At 35.2% G+C, this 16,094-nt stretch overlaps 2 protein-coding genes across 2 annotated transcripts; one reads left to right on the forward strand and one right to left on the reverse strand.

Moving 5' to 3' along the window:
* The first annotated feature begins 96 nt into the window (after positions 1-96).
* On the forward strand, positions 97-1,303 carry LOC110681811. Its single transcript, XM_021857933.1, has 2 exons — positions 97-600; positions 833-1,303. Exons 1-2 carry the CDS (start codon positions 408-410, stop codon positions 1,168-1,170), a joined length of 531 nt encoding a protein of 176 aa, XP_021713625.1. The 5' UTR covers positions 97-407; the 3' UTR covers positions 1,171-1,303.
* Positions 1,304-12,848: 11,545 nt separating this feature from the next.
* On the reverse strand, positions 12,849-15,846 carry LOC110681813 (omega-hydroxypalmitate O-feruloyl transferase-like). The gene is made up of 3 exons (XM_021857935.1): positions 15,607-15,846; positions 14,901-15,386; positions 12,849-14,018 (listed from the first exon to the last, which is right to left on the reverse strand). The coding sequence occupies exons 1-3, from the start codon at positions 15,607-15,609 to the stop codon at positions 13,155-13,157; spliced, it is 1,353 nt and encodes a 450-aa protein (XP_021713627.1). The 5' UTR covers positions 15,610-15,846; the 3' UTR covers positions 12,849-13,154.
* Between the last annotated feature and the right edge of the window lie 248 nt (positions 15,847-16,094).

Genomic DNA, 16,094 nt, shown 5'->3' on the forward strand with positions numbered 1-16,094 from the left:
GCATGATATCAATAAATAGGAGGGAGAGGTTATAGGTAAGTATAGTCACAAAATCATAAACACAATCATGGAGAGGACCGTTACACAAAGAAGGCCCTATAAATGAATTGGGTTAACACTCCATGACTACCATAACTTTTGAGCTTTGAAAAAGACATTCACGAGTCACATGCCTTTGTTTTCAGTGAAAAGGATAAAATTCTATAAAAACCTCATTTTTTTGGGTTGTCCTCTGTAATTTCAGACCCTTCTCCACTTGCTTTCTCTCTCTCTATATACCCCTCCATTATAAGGGACAGTACTTCTAACACCCTTCTGTTTTCTTCCCATTTATATAACCTATAGTTTTTATGTAAAAAAAAAATTTCATGTTTTTCCTCTGATTTTTCCACATAATTTTAGTTCTAATGGAGAAACCTAGCAGCATTCTATGTCTTCTTATTTTGTTCCTTGCAATTTCTCTCTCGCATCAGTCTCGTGGCGGTCACAAGTCTCACCACCCAGCAGCTAAACCCACTTCTCAGATCACTGTCATGGGTACTGTTTACTGTGACATTTGCTCAAATAACTCCTTTTCTAGGCACAGCTACTTTCTAGCAGGTAAATAACTATAACTATTAAATCCGAGTTTTTTTTGCTATCAGTTTTCAAAATTGAGCGACTAAAGTTAAGTACATTATGCACCTTATGTTTTCAACAAGACTTAAAAAATAAAAACTGACAATGATACCGAACAAGGTACTAACTACTTGTTTGTAAAATCCGAACCTTAAATTGACTTGATTTCTGTTTTGGGGTCTCGGGTTGTTACATTAAAAAAAAAAACACATAGGAGTGGAAGTGAAAGTTGATTGCAAGTTCAAGGCAACAGCACCAAGAACATATGAAGAAATAACATTCTCAGTGAATCGAACGACAAACGAATACGGGTGGTACAAACTCGAAATACCTTCAGTAGATGGGATCGAATGTGCACAAGGAGCAGCCGTCGAAACGATATGCAGGGCGAGTTTAATAGGGAGTTATACTTCAAAATGTAATGTGCCTGGACATCAGACTACTACTGATGTTGTGTATTTTAAGTCTAGCCAACAGCATATCTGCATTTATGGGTTAAGTGCTTTGAACTTTAGACCTTCTAGCAAGAACAAGGCTTTGTGTGGAAATTAGCAAGCCTTTTTCTTCCCCAAATTAAACTTTAATTATGTTTTTTATTTTCTAATTTTTGTTTACTATATTAATAAGAGTAAATTATATATATATTTATATGCGAATAGAGTTTTAATAATAGTATTTATCTTAATATTGGTGTTGGTGATTTTAGATTTTGATTACTAGTTATTCCGTTTGTTACTGCGTATAAAGTAGGTCATAATTCTATTATAGGTCATCTAAGCATAATTAAATCACTTTCCGATTTATTTGTTTGAACTTTAATTTATCATTATTGTCTTTTACTATGTAATCGTTGTCTTTTTTATTGAGAGAACGCGTAAAAAGTTAATTCATAAAAGTGACTCTTATTTATCACGGTTTATTATTTAGAAATCGAGGGAATACTGTTTGGGGGTTCTAATGACATTGGATCCCTGGCAAATCTAATATTTAGCCGCCTGTATAATTATTGAAAATTTGTATAGTATAGAATGTCTGTTCGAGGGCCACATAATTGCAACATGTAAATAATGCATGGTGGTAATAATTCTAACAAATATCTGTCTAATAATTCACAAACCCTGCCTCCAAAAAAAATAAGAACAGAGTTGAACTTACCAATCAAATCATGTCTTTGCAATCTGTTTGTATTATTTTCTATGGCCTCATATGCTGCTAAGATGACTTATACAGAGTATAATGTGGAAATCGTAGATATCAGCAATCAATTTGGATCCTTGGATCGGTTTTAGACGGTTTCATGGGTTGGATCAGAGTCTTGTATGCAATTTGGCTAGTAATAGAAGCAATTTCAAATTAGTGGCCTCATCATTAGAGTTGTCAATTCGGGTAAACAGGTCGGGTATAAGTGGGTCGGGTCACTTCAGATTAATTTCATAACCTATGCGAGTCGGGTTTGGGTTGGGTCATGTTTGAGTCAAGTCCCGTAGGGTCATACTTCTTATCGGGTTTGGGTCGGGTTAATAACAGGTCGGGTTACATTAGAGTCGGGTGAACAATAGGTCGGGTTTAATTCGGGTTTTCACGGGTTAAAACGGGTTAGGGTAACTCTCGGGTTCGAGTTGGGTTCGGTTCAAGTCAATAATTTGTGGGTAAGAATGAAGTCGGGTCATTCTCGGATTTGAGTCGGGTTCAGTTCAAACCAATAATTTGCCCTTTATAATCAGGTCGGGTCATTTTCAAGTCGGGTCATTCTCGGGTTCAAGTCGGGTTCGGTTCAAGTCAATACTTTGCGAGTTAAAATCAGGATGGGTCATTTCCAAGTCGGGTCATTCTCGGATTCAAGGCGGGTTATGTTCAAGTCAATAATTTGCAGGTTACAACCAGGTCGGGTCATTTCCAAGTGAAGTCATATTCAGGCTCAATTAAGTATAAATAGATAATTGTCATTTTTATCAAGCTAATTATTTCCTTTGACTATAATATACTTCCTCCGTTTTCTTTTAGATGCAACACACCCTTTAGCGCGGTAATTAAGAAAGGTGGGGTTTACATGATATAATAAACTTTAAAATAGGATGAGTGGTTGTTAGGAGTGTAATTTAGTGGGCCATATGCTTTAAATAAGGGATATAGTATAGTTTTTCCCTAAAGTAACTTTCCTTTTATAGTGTGTTGCAAGTATTGTGACGTTTCCTTTTTGGCAAGTGTTATAAGTAAAGAAAACGGAGGTAGTACTATAATATATAATTTAGGAATATAATTATCTCATTTGACCATACAACAAATATATACTATATTTAACTCTTAAATTTCAGGATGATGCTCCTTTCTTTTGCTGGCCTGGACTGACTTGGTCTCCCAAGACAAAATGCTTTGATCAGCAATAATAAGGTGGTTTAAATTGCATTTAAGGTGATTTGAAATCGGGTCAGGAACAATTTAGGTTGAATTTAGGTTTGGACAATAACAAGTCGTGTTAATTTCGAGTCGGGTTAGTAATATATCGGGTTGAATTTTTTGGTTGGGTAAATAATAGCTAGGTGTGGTAAAATTCAGGTCGGGTCAATATCAAGTCAGGTTAAATTTGGGTCAGGTCAATAACAAGTCGGGTTGATTTCGGGTCGGGTTTGTAACAGGTTGGGTTAGGAACGAGTCGGGTTGAATTCAGGTCAGGATGGTAACAAGTAGGGTTAAATTCGGGTTTTGACGGGTTAAAACGGGTTTGGGTCAATTTCGGTTCAAGTTAATTAAATTGGCCGTTGTAAACCGGTAAATCATATCGGTGCAGATTGTAAACCGTAAATTGGTATTTTAAAAGCAAATTGAATGGTTCCACAAACCCAATTGGACTCCCGGAGGGTGTTAGGGACCTTGGTAAACATTTAAGCAATTTTTATTTCCGAGCGAAAAAAAGTCAAAAAAATCTAAAATTTAAAGGTTTCAGGGTCTGGTGTCGAAAAGTCTTGAAATTCTATGGGATACATCTCGGGGTCATATAATGTCGTTTGGAACCATATATGATCATTATTTGTTGTCATAAATGTTTGTGGTAGGATTGAATTAATGAAATCGGTGCAAGTTGTAAACCGGTAAATTGGTCGTCGTTTAAAGGCAAATTGAATGGTTCCACCCATTCAATTGGACTCCCGAAGAGTATTAGGGACCATGGTTAAAATTTCGGCAATTCATATTTCCGGCGAAAAAAAATCAAAAAATATCAAAATTGAAGGCTAATATCCACGCTTTTTGAGAAATTTTGGAGGTTTCAAAGACCGGTGTAGAAAAGTATTAATATTTTAGGGGATACATCTCGAGGTCATATATTGTCGTTTGGAACCATATATGATCATTATATGTTGTCATAAATGTTCGTAGTAGGCTTGAGTTAATAAAATCTGTGCAAATTGTAAACCGGTAATACAATTAGACTTTCAAAGGGTATTAGGGACCATGGTGAACATTTCAACAATTTAAATTTTCGGGCGAAAAAAGTTAAAAAATTTCAAAATTGAAGACTAATATCCACGCTTTTTGATAAATTTTGAGGGTTTCGGGGTCGGTGTCGAAAAGTCTTGAAATTTTAGGGAATACATCTTGGGGTCATATGATAATGTTTGGAACTATATATGATCATTATTTGTTGTCATAAATGTTTGTGGTAGACTTGAATTAATGAAATTGGTGCAAGTTGTAAACCGATAAATTGGCCTTTTAAAGGCAAATTGGATTGTTTCACCCACTCAATTGGACTCCGGGAGAGTATTAGGGACCATATAAAACATTTTGGAAATTTTTATTTCCAGGCGAAAAAACAAATTAAAAAAATCTCAAAATTGAAAGTTAATATCCACGTTTTTTGAGAAATTTTGGAGGTTTCGGGGTCCGGTGTAGAAAAGTATTAATATTTTAGGGAATACATCTCGGGCTCATATAATTCCGGTTGGAACCTTATATGATCATTATATGTTGTCACAAATGTTCGTAGTAGGCTTGAGTTAATGAAATCCGTGCAAGTTGTAAACCGGTAATTAAATTGGCCTTTTAAAGGCAAATTGGATGGTTCCACCTACCCAATTGGACTCTCGGGGGATATTAGGGACCATGGTAAACATTTCGGCAGTTTTTATTTTTCGGGCGAAAAAAGTCAAAAATGAAAAATTCCAAAATTGAAGACTAATATCAACGTTTTTTGAGAAATTTTGCAGGTTTCGGAGCCCGGTGTCGAAAAGTCTTGAAATTTTAGGGGATACATCTCGGGGTCATATAATGTTGTTTGGAACCATATATGATCATTATTTATTGTCATAAATGTTCGTGGTAGGCTTGAATTAATGAAATCGGTGCAAGTTGTAAACCGGTAATTAAATTGGCCGTTTAAAGGCAATTGGATGGTAACACCTACCCAATTAGACTCCCGAGGGGTATTAGGGACCATGGTAAACATTTTAGCTATTTTTATTTCCGTGCAAAAAAAAGTCAAAAAATTCCAAAATTGAAGGCTATATCCACGCTTTTTGAGAAATTTTTGAGGTTTCGGGGCCCGGTGTCGAAAATGCTTGAGGTTTTAGGGGATACATTTCGGAGTCATATAATGCCGTTTGGAACCATATATGATCTTTATATGTTGTCATAAATGTTCGTTGTAGGCTTGAATTAATTAAATCGGTGCAAGTTGTAAATAGGTAAATTGGCTGTTTAAAGGCGAATTGGATGGTTCCACACTTCCACCCAAACAATTGGACTATCAGAGGGTATTAGGGACCATGGTAAAAATTTCGGCAATTTTTATTTCTGGGCAAAAAAAGGTCTAAAAATTCCAAAATAGTAGGTCAAAAAATTCCAAAAATTCCACACTTTTTAAGAAATTTTGGAGTTTTCGGGGCCCGTGTCGAATTTTTTTGAAATTCTAGGGGATATATCTGGGGTCATATAATGTCGTTTGGAACCATATATGATCATTATTTGTTGTTATAAATGTTCGTGGTGGGCTTGAGTTAATGAAATCGGTGCAAGTTGTAAACTGGTAAATTGGTCAGTTAAATGCAAATTGGATGGTTCCACCCACCCAACTGAACTCCCGGAGGATATTATGGTCATGGTGAACATTTCGGCAATTTTTATAACCGAGCAAAATAAAGTAAAAAAATTTCAAAATTGAAATCCACGCTTTTTGAGAAATTTAGGATGTTTCGACGCCCGGTGTTGAATTTTTTTTTGAGATATTAGGATATACATCTCGGGGTCATATAATTCCGTTTGGAACCATATATGATCATTATATGTTGTCATAAATGTTCGTAGTAGGCTTGAGTTAATTAAATCGGAGCAAGTTGTAAACTGGTAAATTGGCTGTTTAAAGGCAAATAGGATGGTTCCACCCACCCAATTGGTCTCCCAGAGAATATTAGGGACCATGGTAAACATTTCGGCAAATTTTATTTCTGGGCAAAAAAAAGTCAAAAAATTCCAGAATTGAAGGCTAATTATCCACACTTTTAAAGAAATTTTGGAGGTTTCGGGGCCAATGTCGAAATTTTTTGAAATTATAAGGAATATATTCGGGGTCGTATAATGGCGTTTGGAACCATATATGATCATTATTTGTTGTTATAAATGTTTGTGGTAGGCTTGAGTTAATGAATCGTTACAAGTTGTAAATCGGTAAATTGACCGTTTAAAGGCAAATTAGATGGTTCCACCCACCTAAATGGACTCCCGGAGAGTATTAGGGACCATGGTAAATATTTCGGAATTTTTTTTATTTTCGGGCGAAAAAAAGTCTAAAAATTCCAAAATTGAAATCCACGCTTTTTGAGAAATTTGGGATGTTTCGAGGCCCGGTGTCGAAAAGTTTTGAGATTTAAGGGGATACATCTCGGGGTCATATAATGTCGTTTGGAACCATATATGATCATCATATGTTGTCATAAATGTTCGTAGTAGGCTTGAGTTATATTAATCGGTGCAAGTTGTAAACCGGTAAATTGGATGTTTAAAGGCAAATTGGGTGGTTCCACCCACCCAATTGGACTCCCGGAGGGTATTAGAGAACATGGTAAATATTTCGGCAATTTTTATTTGCGAACGAAGAAAAGTAAAAAAAATTCCAAAATTTAAGGCTATTATCCACGTTGTTCTAGAAATTTTGGAGGATTCGGGGCCCAGTATCGAAAAGCCTTTAGATTTTAGGAGATACACCGCGGGGTCATATAATGCCGTTTGAAACCATATATGATCATTATATATTGTCATAAATGTTTGTGATAGGCTTGAGTTACACTACTAGAAATAGGCTAAATAGCGACGGAAAACTTGCGACGGACCTGATATTCCGTCGGAAACTTGAATATTTTCGACGGAAAACGTTTCGTCGAACTTTAGCGACGAAAAATTTGATTTACGATGCATTTTCCGTCGTAAAGTTTCCGACGAAAAAAAATTTCGTCGTAATATTAAACTTCCGACGGAATATTCCGTCGTAAACATATTTGCGACGGAATATTCCGTCGGAATGTTAATATTACGACGGAATTTTTTTCCGTCGGAATAGCTGTGTTCATTTTGAAAATCAAAACTCGGCTTGACCTAAAAAAAAAGGGGGAAACACGAAATTGGTGCCGAGGGAGAAAGAGAAGGAGAGAGAGAAAGAGAAAGAGAAGGAGAGAGAGAAAGAGAAAGAGAAGGAGAGAGAAGTAGAGGGCGGCGCTTAAACTTCCGGCGACGGTGACACCAACCGTCGACGCACACCCGCCGCCGAGAACGAAAGAGAGAAAGAAGGGTGAAAGAAAGAGAGAGGAGAACGAGAAAGAGAAAGAGAAGGAGGAAGAGAGAGCCGTCGAGGAAGAAAGAACGGCCCTGGTGGTTTTCGGCGACGCCGCCACGTCTAGGTAAGTGTGTTGCCTTCGTAAATTATTTTTTTTTTAATTTTGCAAAAAAAACCACCACCGGCTAACATTTAACCACCACAACGCAGCCTATGCGGTGCACCTCCGTCCCCTACCCATGACTGAACTACCTGATCGTGGTTGTTTCCGGCGACGCCACTTCCCCCCTTAAAATTCAGTAAGTTATTTTGTTTTTTTTTTTCTTTTTTTTTATTCGTTTTTTTTAAACACAATCAAATCTGACTTGACCACCACAACCGCAGCCTCCCTTGACCACCACAACCGCAGCATCCGGCCTCCTCCCTTCCCTCGCCGTGGCGGAAGCAAATGGTAAGTTGTCCTTTCCCCAATTTTTTTTTTTAATTTTTTTTAATAATAAACCCTTATTTATTTTATTTAATTATTTTTTTTAAATATTTTGTATGTAGGATTTGTAAAATTTGTATGTTAGTTTAGTTTAGTTTATTTTAATATAATGTGGTTTAATTTAGTTTAGTTTTACTAAAGTATATTAGATTAGTTTAATGTTATGAAACTTTAGTTTAGTTTATTTTAATATAATGTGGTTTAATTTAGTTTAGTTTTACTAAAGTATATTAGATTAGTTTAATATTATGAAACTTTAGGTACGTTTTGTTTGTTTTGTTTAATATGATGTGTTGGGTATATGTTAGATTACTTTAGTTCATTATAATCTAGTTTAGTTTTGTTTAGTTTAATATAATGTTTCTTACTTAAGTTTAATTTTTTATAATGCATGTTACTATATTTAATATTATGATATGTTAGTTTAGTTTGGTTTTTTTTTGTTTGATTTGTTTATATTAATGTTATGGTTTTATGATATGTTTGTTTATGTTAAGTTTAATTATGATATATTTGTATAATTTTTTGTATGTTAGTTTAGTTTTAATATCTTTAAATAAATCATTTGCATAATCATATGCCTAGATACCCGTTCAAGGCATACACATTAGGAGTATGTCTTGAATAGTCCCCGGTTGGGACTGTCTTTGTACGTTTATTCTCACTTAGGTGGTGAATGTATTCCTTTGTTTTAATTCTAAGGAAGATCCTTGCTTTTCATTTCTTTACAATGTTCTCTAGGTACATATATAGGTGTTTCTAATCGCCTATATTGTGTACTTAGGGGAACTGTAGGGAGATGCTGCCGGATTTTCCATAGAATTGAAATTCTGGCATACATGCACTAGTGAGATTGAACGTACAATGATGGGTTAGGTTGGAGTGATAAGGACCCTTGGAAATCATTTCTCTTCTCATTTCCATTTCCATAACAGTTTGATCTATAATGATTATATATTGTGCTTTATGACCAATGTGATTAATGGCATATGTGTTAGTTGTGTAGAACTTGTAATCATGAAACGAAAAGAACGTAGCTGGATGTACAAAAGGAAGGTTGGGAATTCTATCCTTAAGCACTTAAAAGTATGTGATAGGAATGTTAGAAGAAAGAACGAGTCTATTTGCTTAAAAACATAGAAAATAGGCATGGTTTTAGCCATATAGGCCAAATTTGGATGATTTTGGATGAGTTAGGGTCGATATTTGACATATGTGCTTATTTCTCTTAATTTCTATCCTTAGGAACTTAAAAGTATGTGATATTGGAATGTTAGAAGAAAGAACGAGTCCATTTGCTTGAAAACATAGAAAATAGGCATGGTTTTAGCCATATAGCCCAAAATTGGATGATTTTGGATGAGTTAGGGTCAATATTTGACATATGTGCTTAATTCTCTTAATTTCTATCCTTAGGCACTTAAAAGTATGTGATATTGGAATGTTAGAAGAAAGAACGAGTCCATTTGCTTGAAAACATAGAAAATAGGCATGGTTTTAGCCATATAGCCCAAATTTGGATGATTTTGGATGAGTTAGGGTTGAAAATTGACTTATGTGCTTATTTTTCTTAATTTCTATCCTTAGACACTTAAAAGTATGTGATATTGGAATGTTAGAAGAAAGAACGAGTCCATTTGCTTGAAAACATAGAAAATAGGCATGGTTTTAGCCATATAGCCCAAATTTGGATGATTTTGGATGAGTTAGGGTTGAAAATTGACTTATGTGCTTATTTTTCTTAATTTCTATCCTTAGGCACTTAAAAGAAATTGATATTGGAATGTTAGAAGAAAGAACAAGTCCATTTGCTTGAAAACATAGAAAATAGGCATGGTTTTAGCCATATAGGCCAAATTAGGATGATTTTGGATGAGTTAGGGTCGAAAATTGACTTATGTGCTTATTTCTCTTTATTTCTATCCTTAGGCACCTAAAAGTATGTGATATTGGAATGTTAGAAGAAAGATACCTTACCTTATATTGTTGGTTGTTTTTTTAACAATATTTTTTATTATCTTCAATATTTTGTAGGAGACCGACCAGAAGAAGCTCGAAGAAACAAGGAGTCAGGGGATTCAGAAGAGTCCCAATGAGTTGTACTGGGAGTCGGTGGGTGGGCGCAATAAGAAGGGGCGTGTGAAGGGACTTGTCCAAAGTGCAAAGCTCTACTATGGCAAACAGATGGGTCGAGGTTCCCGTTCTTCACAGCAATACACGCCGTCTATCATTTCTCAAATGCAAGACCAGATGGAACACAGGGTGCAAGCTCTCCAAACTCAAATGGAAGCCCGAATGACTGAAATGGAGAGGAGATACAAGGAGATTATGGATGAGATGATGAGTCGTCTCACCAACAACGACTCATGTTCCACCATTCATCCTCAGCATCGAGACCCAAGGACGACCCGGGTAGTGGTGGAGCAGGCCAGGGTTTCTAGGCGATTGCGTAGCTTAGCTTTAGTCTAGCATAGAATCACTCTAACCTAGATTTTGTTTGATATAGATACCATAATGTGGACTATCTTTTGTACTAGGACATAATTATTATATATATATGTAAATAAATATAATTTTGTAGGTCAGTAATTAATTTTTTTAAAACAACAATTTCAGGTTTTCAAATGCTTTTTTTTTATGTCGATTTATCATAAAAAAAATTCAGGTTTGGCAATGCATATTCTTACAGGAAGTTCTTACGGGCTAGAACTAAAAATTACGACGGAAAAATGCCTCGTAAAGTAATAATTACGACGGAAATACGCATCGCAAATAACTATTTACGACGGAAATATGCATCACAAATATTTATTTACGACGGAAATATGCATCGCAAAAAACTATTTGCGACGGAAAAAAGCGTCGCAAGTAACAATTTACGAGGGAATTTTCCGTCGCAAATAAATATTTGCGATGCATATTCCGTCGTAAATTGTTACTTGCGACGTTTTTTTCCGTCGCAAATAGTTTTTTGCGTTGCATATTTCCGTCGTAAATTGTAGTTTGCGAGGCTTTTTTCCATCGTAAATTATACATTACGACAGAAAATTCCGTCGTAAACTATAGTTTGCGACGGATCTAATTACGTCGGAAGCTTGCGACAGATCTTCAATAAAGGCCAAATTCAAGTCCTACGATATTTTTTCCGTCGTAGATTCCGTCGTAAAGTAGGTTTACGACGGAAATTCCGTCGGAATATGGCCAATTTCCTACAAAGGGTTTTTCGACGACCACTAACGACGGAATTCCGTCGTAACCCTACTTTACGACGGAATTGACATATATTACGACGAACTTTTTCCGTCGCAATTTCGCTGTTTTCTTGTAGTGTTAATGAAATCGGTGCAAGTAGTAAACCGGTAAATTGGTTGTTTAAAGGCAAATTGGATGGTTCCACCCACCCAATTGGACTCCCGAAGGATATTAGGGACCATGGTAAACATTTCAAAAAAATTTATTTACAGGCAAAAAAAGTCAAAAAATTCCAAAATTGAAGGCTAATATACACGCTTTTTGAGAAAATTTTTAGATTTCATTGCCCGGCGTTGAAAAGCGTGGAAAATTTAAGGGATATATCTCGTGGTCATATAATGCCGTTTGGAATCATATATAATCATCATATGTTGTCATAAATGTTCATGGTAGGCTTGAGTTTATGAAATCGGTATAAGTTGTAAACCGGTAAATTGATCGTTTAAAGGAAAATTGGATGGTTCCACCTACCCAATTGGACTCTCGGAGGGTATTTGGAACCATGGTAAATATTTCGGCAATTTTTATATTCGGGCGAAAAAAGTCAAAAAATTCCAAAATTGAAGGCTAATATCCACACTTTTTCCAGAAATTTCGAATGTTTCGGGGCTCGGTGTCGAAATGCGTTGAGATTTTAGGGGTTACAAATCGAGGTTATATAATGCCGTTTGTATCCATATATGATCATTATATGTTGTCATAAATGTTTGTGGTAAGATTGAATTAATGAAATCGGTGCAAGTTGTAAACCGGTAAATTGGTTGTTTAAAGGCAAATTGCGATGGTTCTACCCAGCCAATTGGACTCCCGGAGGATATTAGGGACAATGGTAAATATTTCGACAATTTTATTTTCAGGTGAAAAAAAGTCAAAAAAATTCCAAAATTAAAGGCTAATATCCACGTTTTTTGAGAAATTTAAGAGGTTTTGGCCTCATCATATGTTTAGTTGATAGAAATTTCGACCTTAAAATAGAAAGTGAGAATCTCATTTTAAAACAGTTTGAATATATCTGCTCCGTATTAAACATGGGAAATTGATAGACGTTTGGAAAGCTCATGCACAAGTGAAGAAGACGGATTTCATCTATCATATTCAGGAAAACAAAATTTATGGATGATTATCATTGACATTTAGTTGTTGGAAGTTCATATGAAATTCAAAGAAAATCCACTGCAAAAGAGTGAGAAAAAGAAAAGAGAAAACTTTTGTCCCACATGGAATAATGCATAACAATGTCCTTATTTGTTGATTCGACTCTCTTTATTTGTCACGTTAATAGGTGCATTTAATTATATTGTTTAATTCCCCTTGATCTAATTATCATGATAAAGAGTCCATTATATTTATTTTTAAGGCCCAATCTTTTTAAATGGTATAGCAATATTATTTAGATGTCTTTTGGTTCTATTGCACCAAGGTAGCTAATAATATCTTTTACGATAGTGTTTTTTCCATGCGATATGCGATTCAATTCTCTTTACGAGAATTTGTCACATTTAAATAGGTGCATTTAAATGTTTAATTTCGACTACATCTACTCCCCTAGACTCGATCATCATCATAAGGACTTCATCTACACCTAAATCACATACACATAATTAAACGTGTTTATTTATAAACTTTTGCATCATTTTGAATTAAAGAATGAGTCTTAATCAGCAAATTTATATCATATAACATGGCAAACCTACTCCAACTTACATGAAAATTAGTACACCAATTACAAAAATAAATCACATCATACCAATTTCTGCACTAAACATCTTGACAAAAACATAAAATGACAATAACTTTATTTCCAACTTGTTGGTCATCACTCATCAACATTTTTCCATGAAAATAAAATGACCTAAAAATTCAATATTTAACAGAGGACAAACAATATCATACCACTAGTACTAGACAAACAATATAAATACTATCAGTAGAATGACAATAATAAACTGATGATCAACAGATCAACTTTATAATAAAAATTGTAACAGATATATAATTTCCCAAATATATGTATATATTCCTCTGAATTTAGCTTTAATCAGCCTCTTGCAGCTGGTCTGCGAAACGTTTCATGGCCGAAACAGGCAATCCCAGTAGCACATTGATAGATTTTCTCTCATTTCCATGAGACAGAAACAGTATAACCTCTTTCTCAGGCAGTGCTACAGGTCCTGATATAACCGGCTCACCCCACCCGAAATCTGTGGTATGAAATGACAGTCTAGACCAAGTAGTGATCAAAAGAGTTGAGCTCAAAGAAGGCCTTGCTCTTGTTGTTTCGAAATAATCAATTGCTGATCTCATGTAGTCATCGGTAACCATTTTGATGGCCTCTTGTACTTGCTTTACGCCGTAAGACAGGTTATTGTCTATCAGTTCCCCTGCAGGGCAGATAGAGTTTGTGAGGACAATTCCATTTCCAAAGTACCCTTTTGGTAGAGGAGGATTAAATTTTGATCTGCCATCAACCGCGAAAAGTAGCTTAGTCTTTTGATCAGGCTCCATCTGAAGTGCCTTGCTTCTAGCCCTCCACACAAATGCTGAGAGTGCTTCAAAAGTTGTGCATTTCTTTAAGGTTCCATCTTCCATTGCTTTCGCCTTAAGCTTCTCTAAGTGTTTTGGTTCAAAACAGAATGACCGGTATTGCATTTCCTCATTGTACAAGTTACTGGTGCCAGAGATGTCCTCAATTTCCTCGAATTCTTGGTGCTTGAACTCAACCTTAGGGGGGTCTCGCGTGTTTAGGATTGCCCTGTCTAGGAAGGGTGTTATGTTAAGGGATAGTCCTCGGGCTGTTTCGCCCCACGAGTTTACGAATTCCATGGCTGCTATTCCATCAAACATACAATGGTTCATGCATAGGCCTAGTGTAAACCCTCCACACTTGAACTTTGTCACCTGTTCATTCATTCATCAACCATAAGAAATTGTCAATTTTGTACTACTAAATTATCTTTATTTATTATGATTACCTCGTCATGCTATTGTTCTTTTCTAATGGTTCTTTATGATGATTCATGTTACCCGACTCCAAATCATTTTGTGACTAATAATGTGTTGTGGTTGTAGCATGAAAGTTGGGCTTTAGAATGGGCCCAAAATCTAACAAATCCATTAGTTTAAAGTTCAACTTTCATTAATCATTATTAAAATGAATGTCTAATTAATTATGTGTCTCTCTCCCATTAATGTGCTATCCTTAAATGTTTTTTATTACGGTCTTTGACTTTCCCATACCTACGCTCTCAATTTAATCTTCCAACTTTCATTCTTCCATTTAAAGCAAATTAATTTAAATTTCTCTTCTTTAATTTCCATAAAATACTATAAATGACTAGTACTCCGTATGAGATAATGAGAGTCTCAGTTGCTCGTACTGTCATAACCCAAAATGTTCAAGCAAGACAACTCTGGTAATAATTACGGAGTAATAATTTCTAAAAACTTGTGTATAACCTTAAATAAAGGTTAATTTGAAAAAAAAAATTGTGAATAACCAAGTCGTGTCTTTTGCTAGATGTAAAAAAAAATCGCAAAAACAGGTAATATTTTTTTTTTTTTTACAAAAATAAGTTCCTTACTAGGTTCCAAAGGCTTGAATATTAGTGGTCCTGGCTAGGAAAATGTACGTATATCTATATCTTCATATTATATCTACGTTTTATTTTCAAATATTAATATTTATTATCTGCTAATTAATATATTAATTGGACATAATTAAATAAAAAAAATGTGAAAAATGAGCTAGGTAAAAATAATTAAAAAGGAAGTTAAACAAACCTGAGAAACAAGAGGAGGAATTTCAAGGATATTTTTAGCACCAGGAATATCATAAACCAATTTTCCAAGAGTAATAGGGTCAGGCTTAGTAGAGTCACCAATTTCATCCACGTTACAATCGGCCTCGGCCTCCACGAAAACCGCGCCTTGGGTGCCATCGTTGGTGCAATCTATGATGAGCTTCCCTTGAGGGCTAATGGTTAGCCGTCCAGCCAAAGGGTAGAAGTGCACCAACACCTTAGAAAGTGCCTCCTTTAGCACTTCTCCTGCTAACTCATTTCCCTTTTCCTCTGACTTAAAGCAATATATTGTACGTACAATGACCGCGATGTTTTGGTCTAAGTTTGATAGGAAGTATAAACCCTTTGGAGTTTCCTCTGCTGGTTGTACCAATGTTGGTTCTCCTACTTGTTTCACGTTGAGATCGAACGTAGTGTGTCCGTTGGTGTAGAATTTTGTCACCCCGTTTTCTCCGTTTTCATTAACCTACATCAACCACAAACAAAAACAAAAAAAAAGATATTGTTACAAATGAGTTTTGACTATTTGAATTTCTCCATCTTATCTAGACTTAGTTGTTACACTGCTAGTTCAAATTACAGTATCAGCGTAACTAATAAATCCAGATAAAGAGAAATATTATATGCGAGGAAAAAGAAGAAGAAGAGAAAGATAGAGCGAGTTTTATTGGTAATGCATGACTAACCATGTTGATAGTTGGGTTTTGTTAAGAGTAAGAACTGAAGGTGAAGAGAATATGTGTGAGAAAGAGTAAAATGTGGGTAAGTTGAGGTTTCAAAAAAGCATGAGTTTTTGCATATATAAGAAGATGGGCAAAATAATGGAGCAGCTGGATTGGGTGTTTAATTAAGCAAGCTTCTTTAACAAGAGTGAGAAATAGGAGAATTGGCTCAAATCTCTTATATAAGTTTTTCTTAATTGCATGAGTATTTAATTTGTTTTCCTTATATCTTGGAAATTAATTAGTATGTGATGAATATTATTTGGGTATGGGTGAGGTTGGTCACTAGCCTTGATAATAAAAATAAAATTGATGACATGTATTAGATGTTAGTTTGTGATTTTAGTTATCTTGGTTTGGTAGGGTTGGCATTCTAATCTTGGTTTTTTTTTATGAATAATACGAAACTAATAATTTGTTTTCTTGTTATAGTTAAACTTTTTTTTTTTTCT

This window comes from Chenopodium quinoa, unplaced genomic scaffold (genome assembly GCF_001683475.1).
Source record: "Chenopodium quinoa cultivar QQ74 unplaced genomic scaffold, ASM168347v1, whole genome shotgun sequence".
Classification (NCBI taxonomy): Eukaryota; Viridiplantae; Streptophyta; class Magnoliopsida; order Caryophyllales; family Amaranthaceae; genus Chenopodium; species Chenopodium quinoa.

Bases quoted from the DNA above. Each gene is read 5' to 3' on its own strand.
- LOC110681811 (XM_021857933.1), top strand. From the start codon at position 408: ATGGAGAAACCTAGCAGCATTCTATGTCTTCTTATTTTGTTCCTTGCA. The intron at 601-832 runs GTAAATAACTAT...AAAAACACATAG, and splicing joins GCACAGCTACTTTCTAGCAG to GAGTGGAAGTGAAAGTTGAT.
- LOC110681813 (XM_021857935.1), bottom strand. The intron at 14,019-14,900 runs GTTTGTTTAACT...ATGAATGAACAG, and splicing joins TTCCTCCTCTTGTTTCTCAG to GTGACAAAGTTCAAGTGTGG.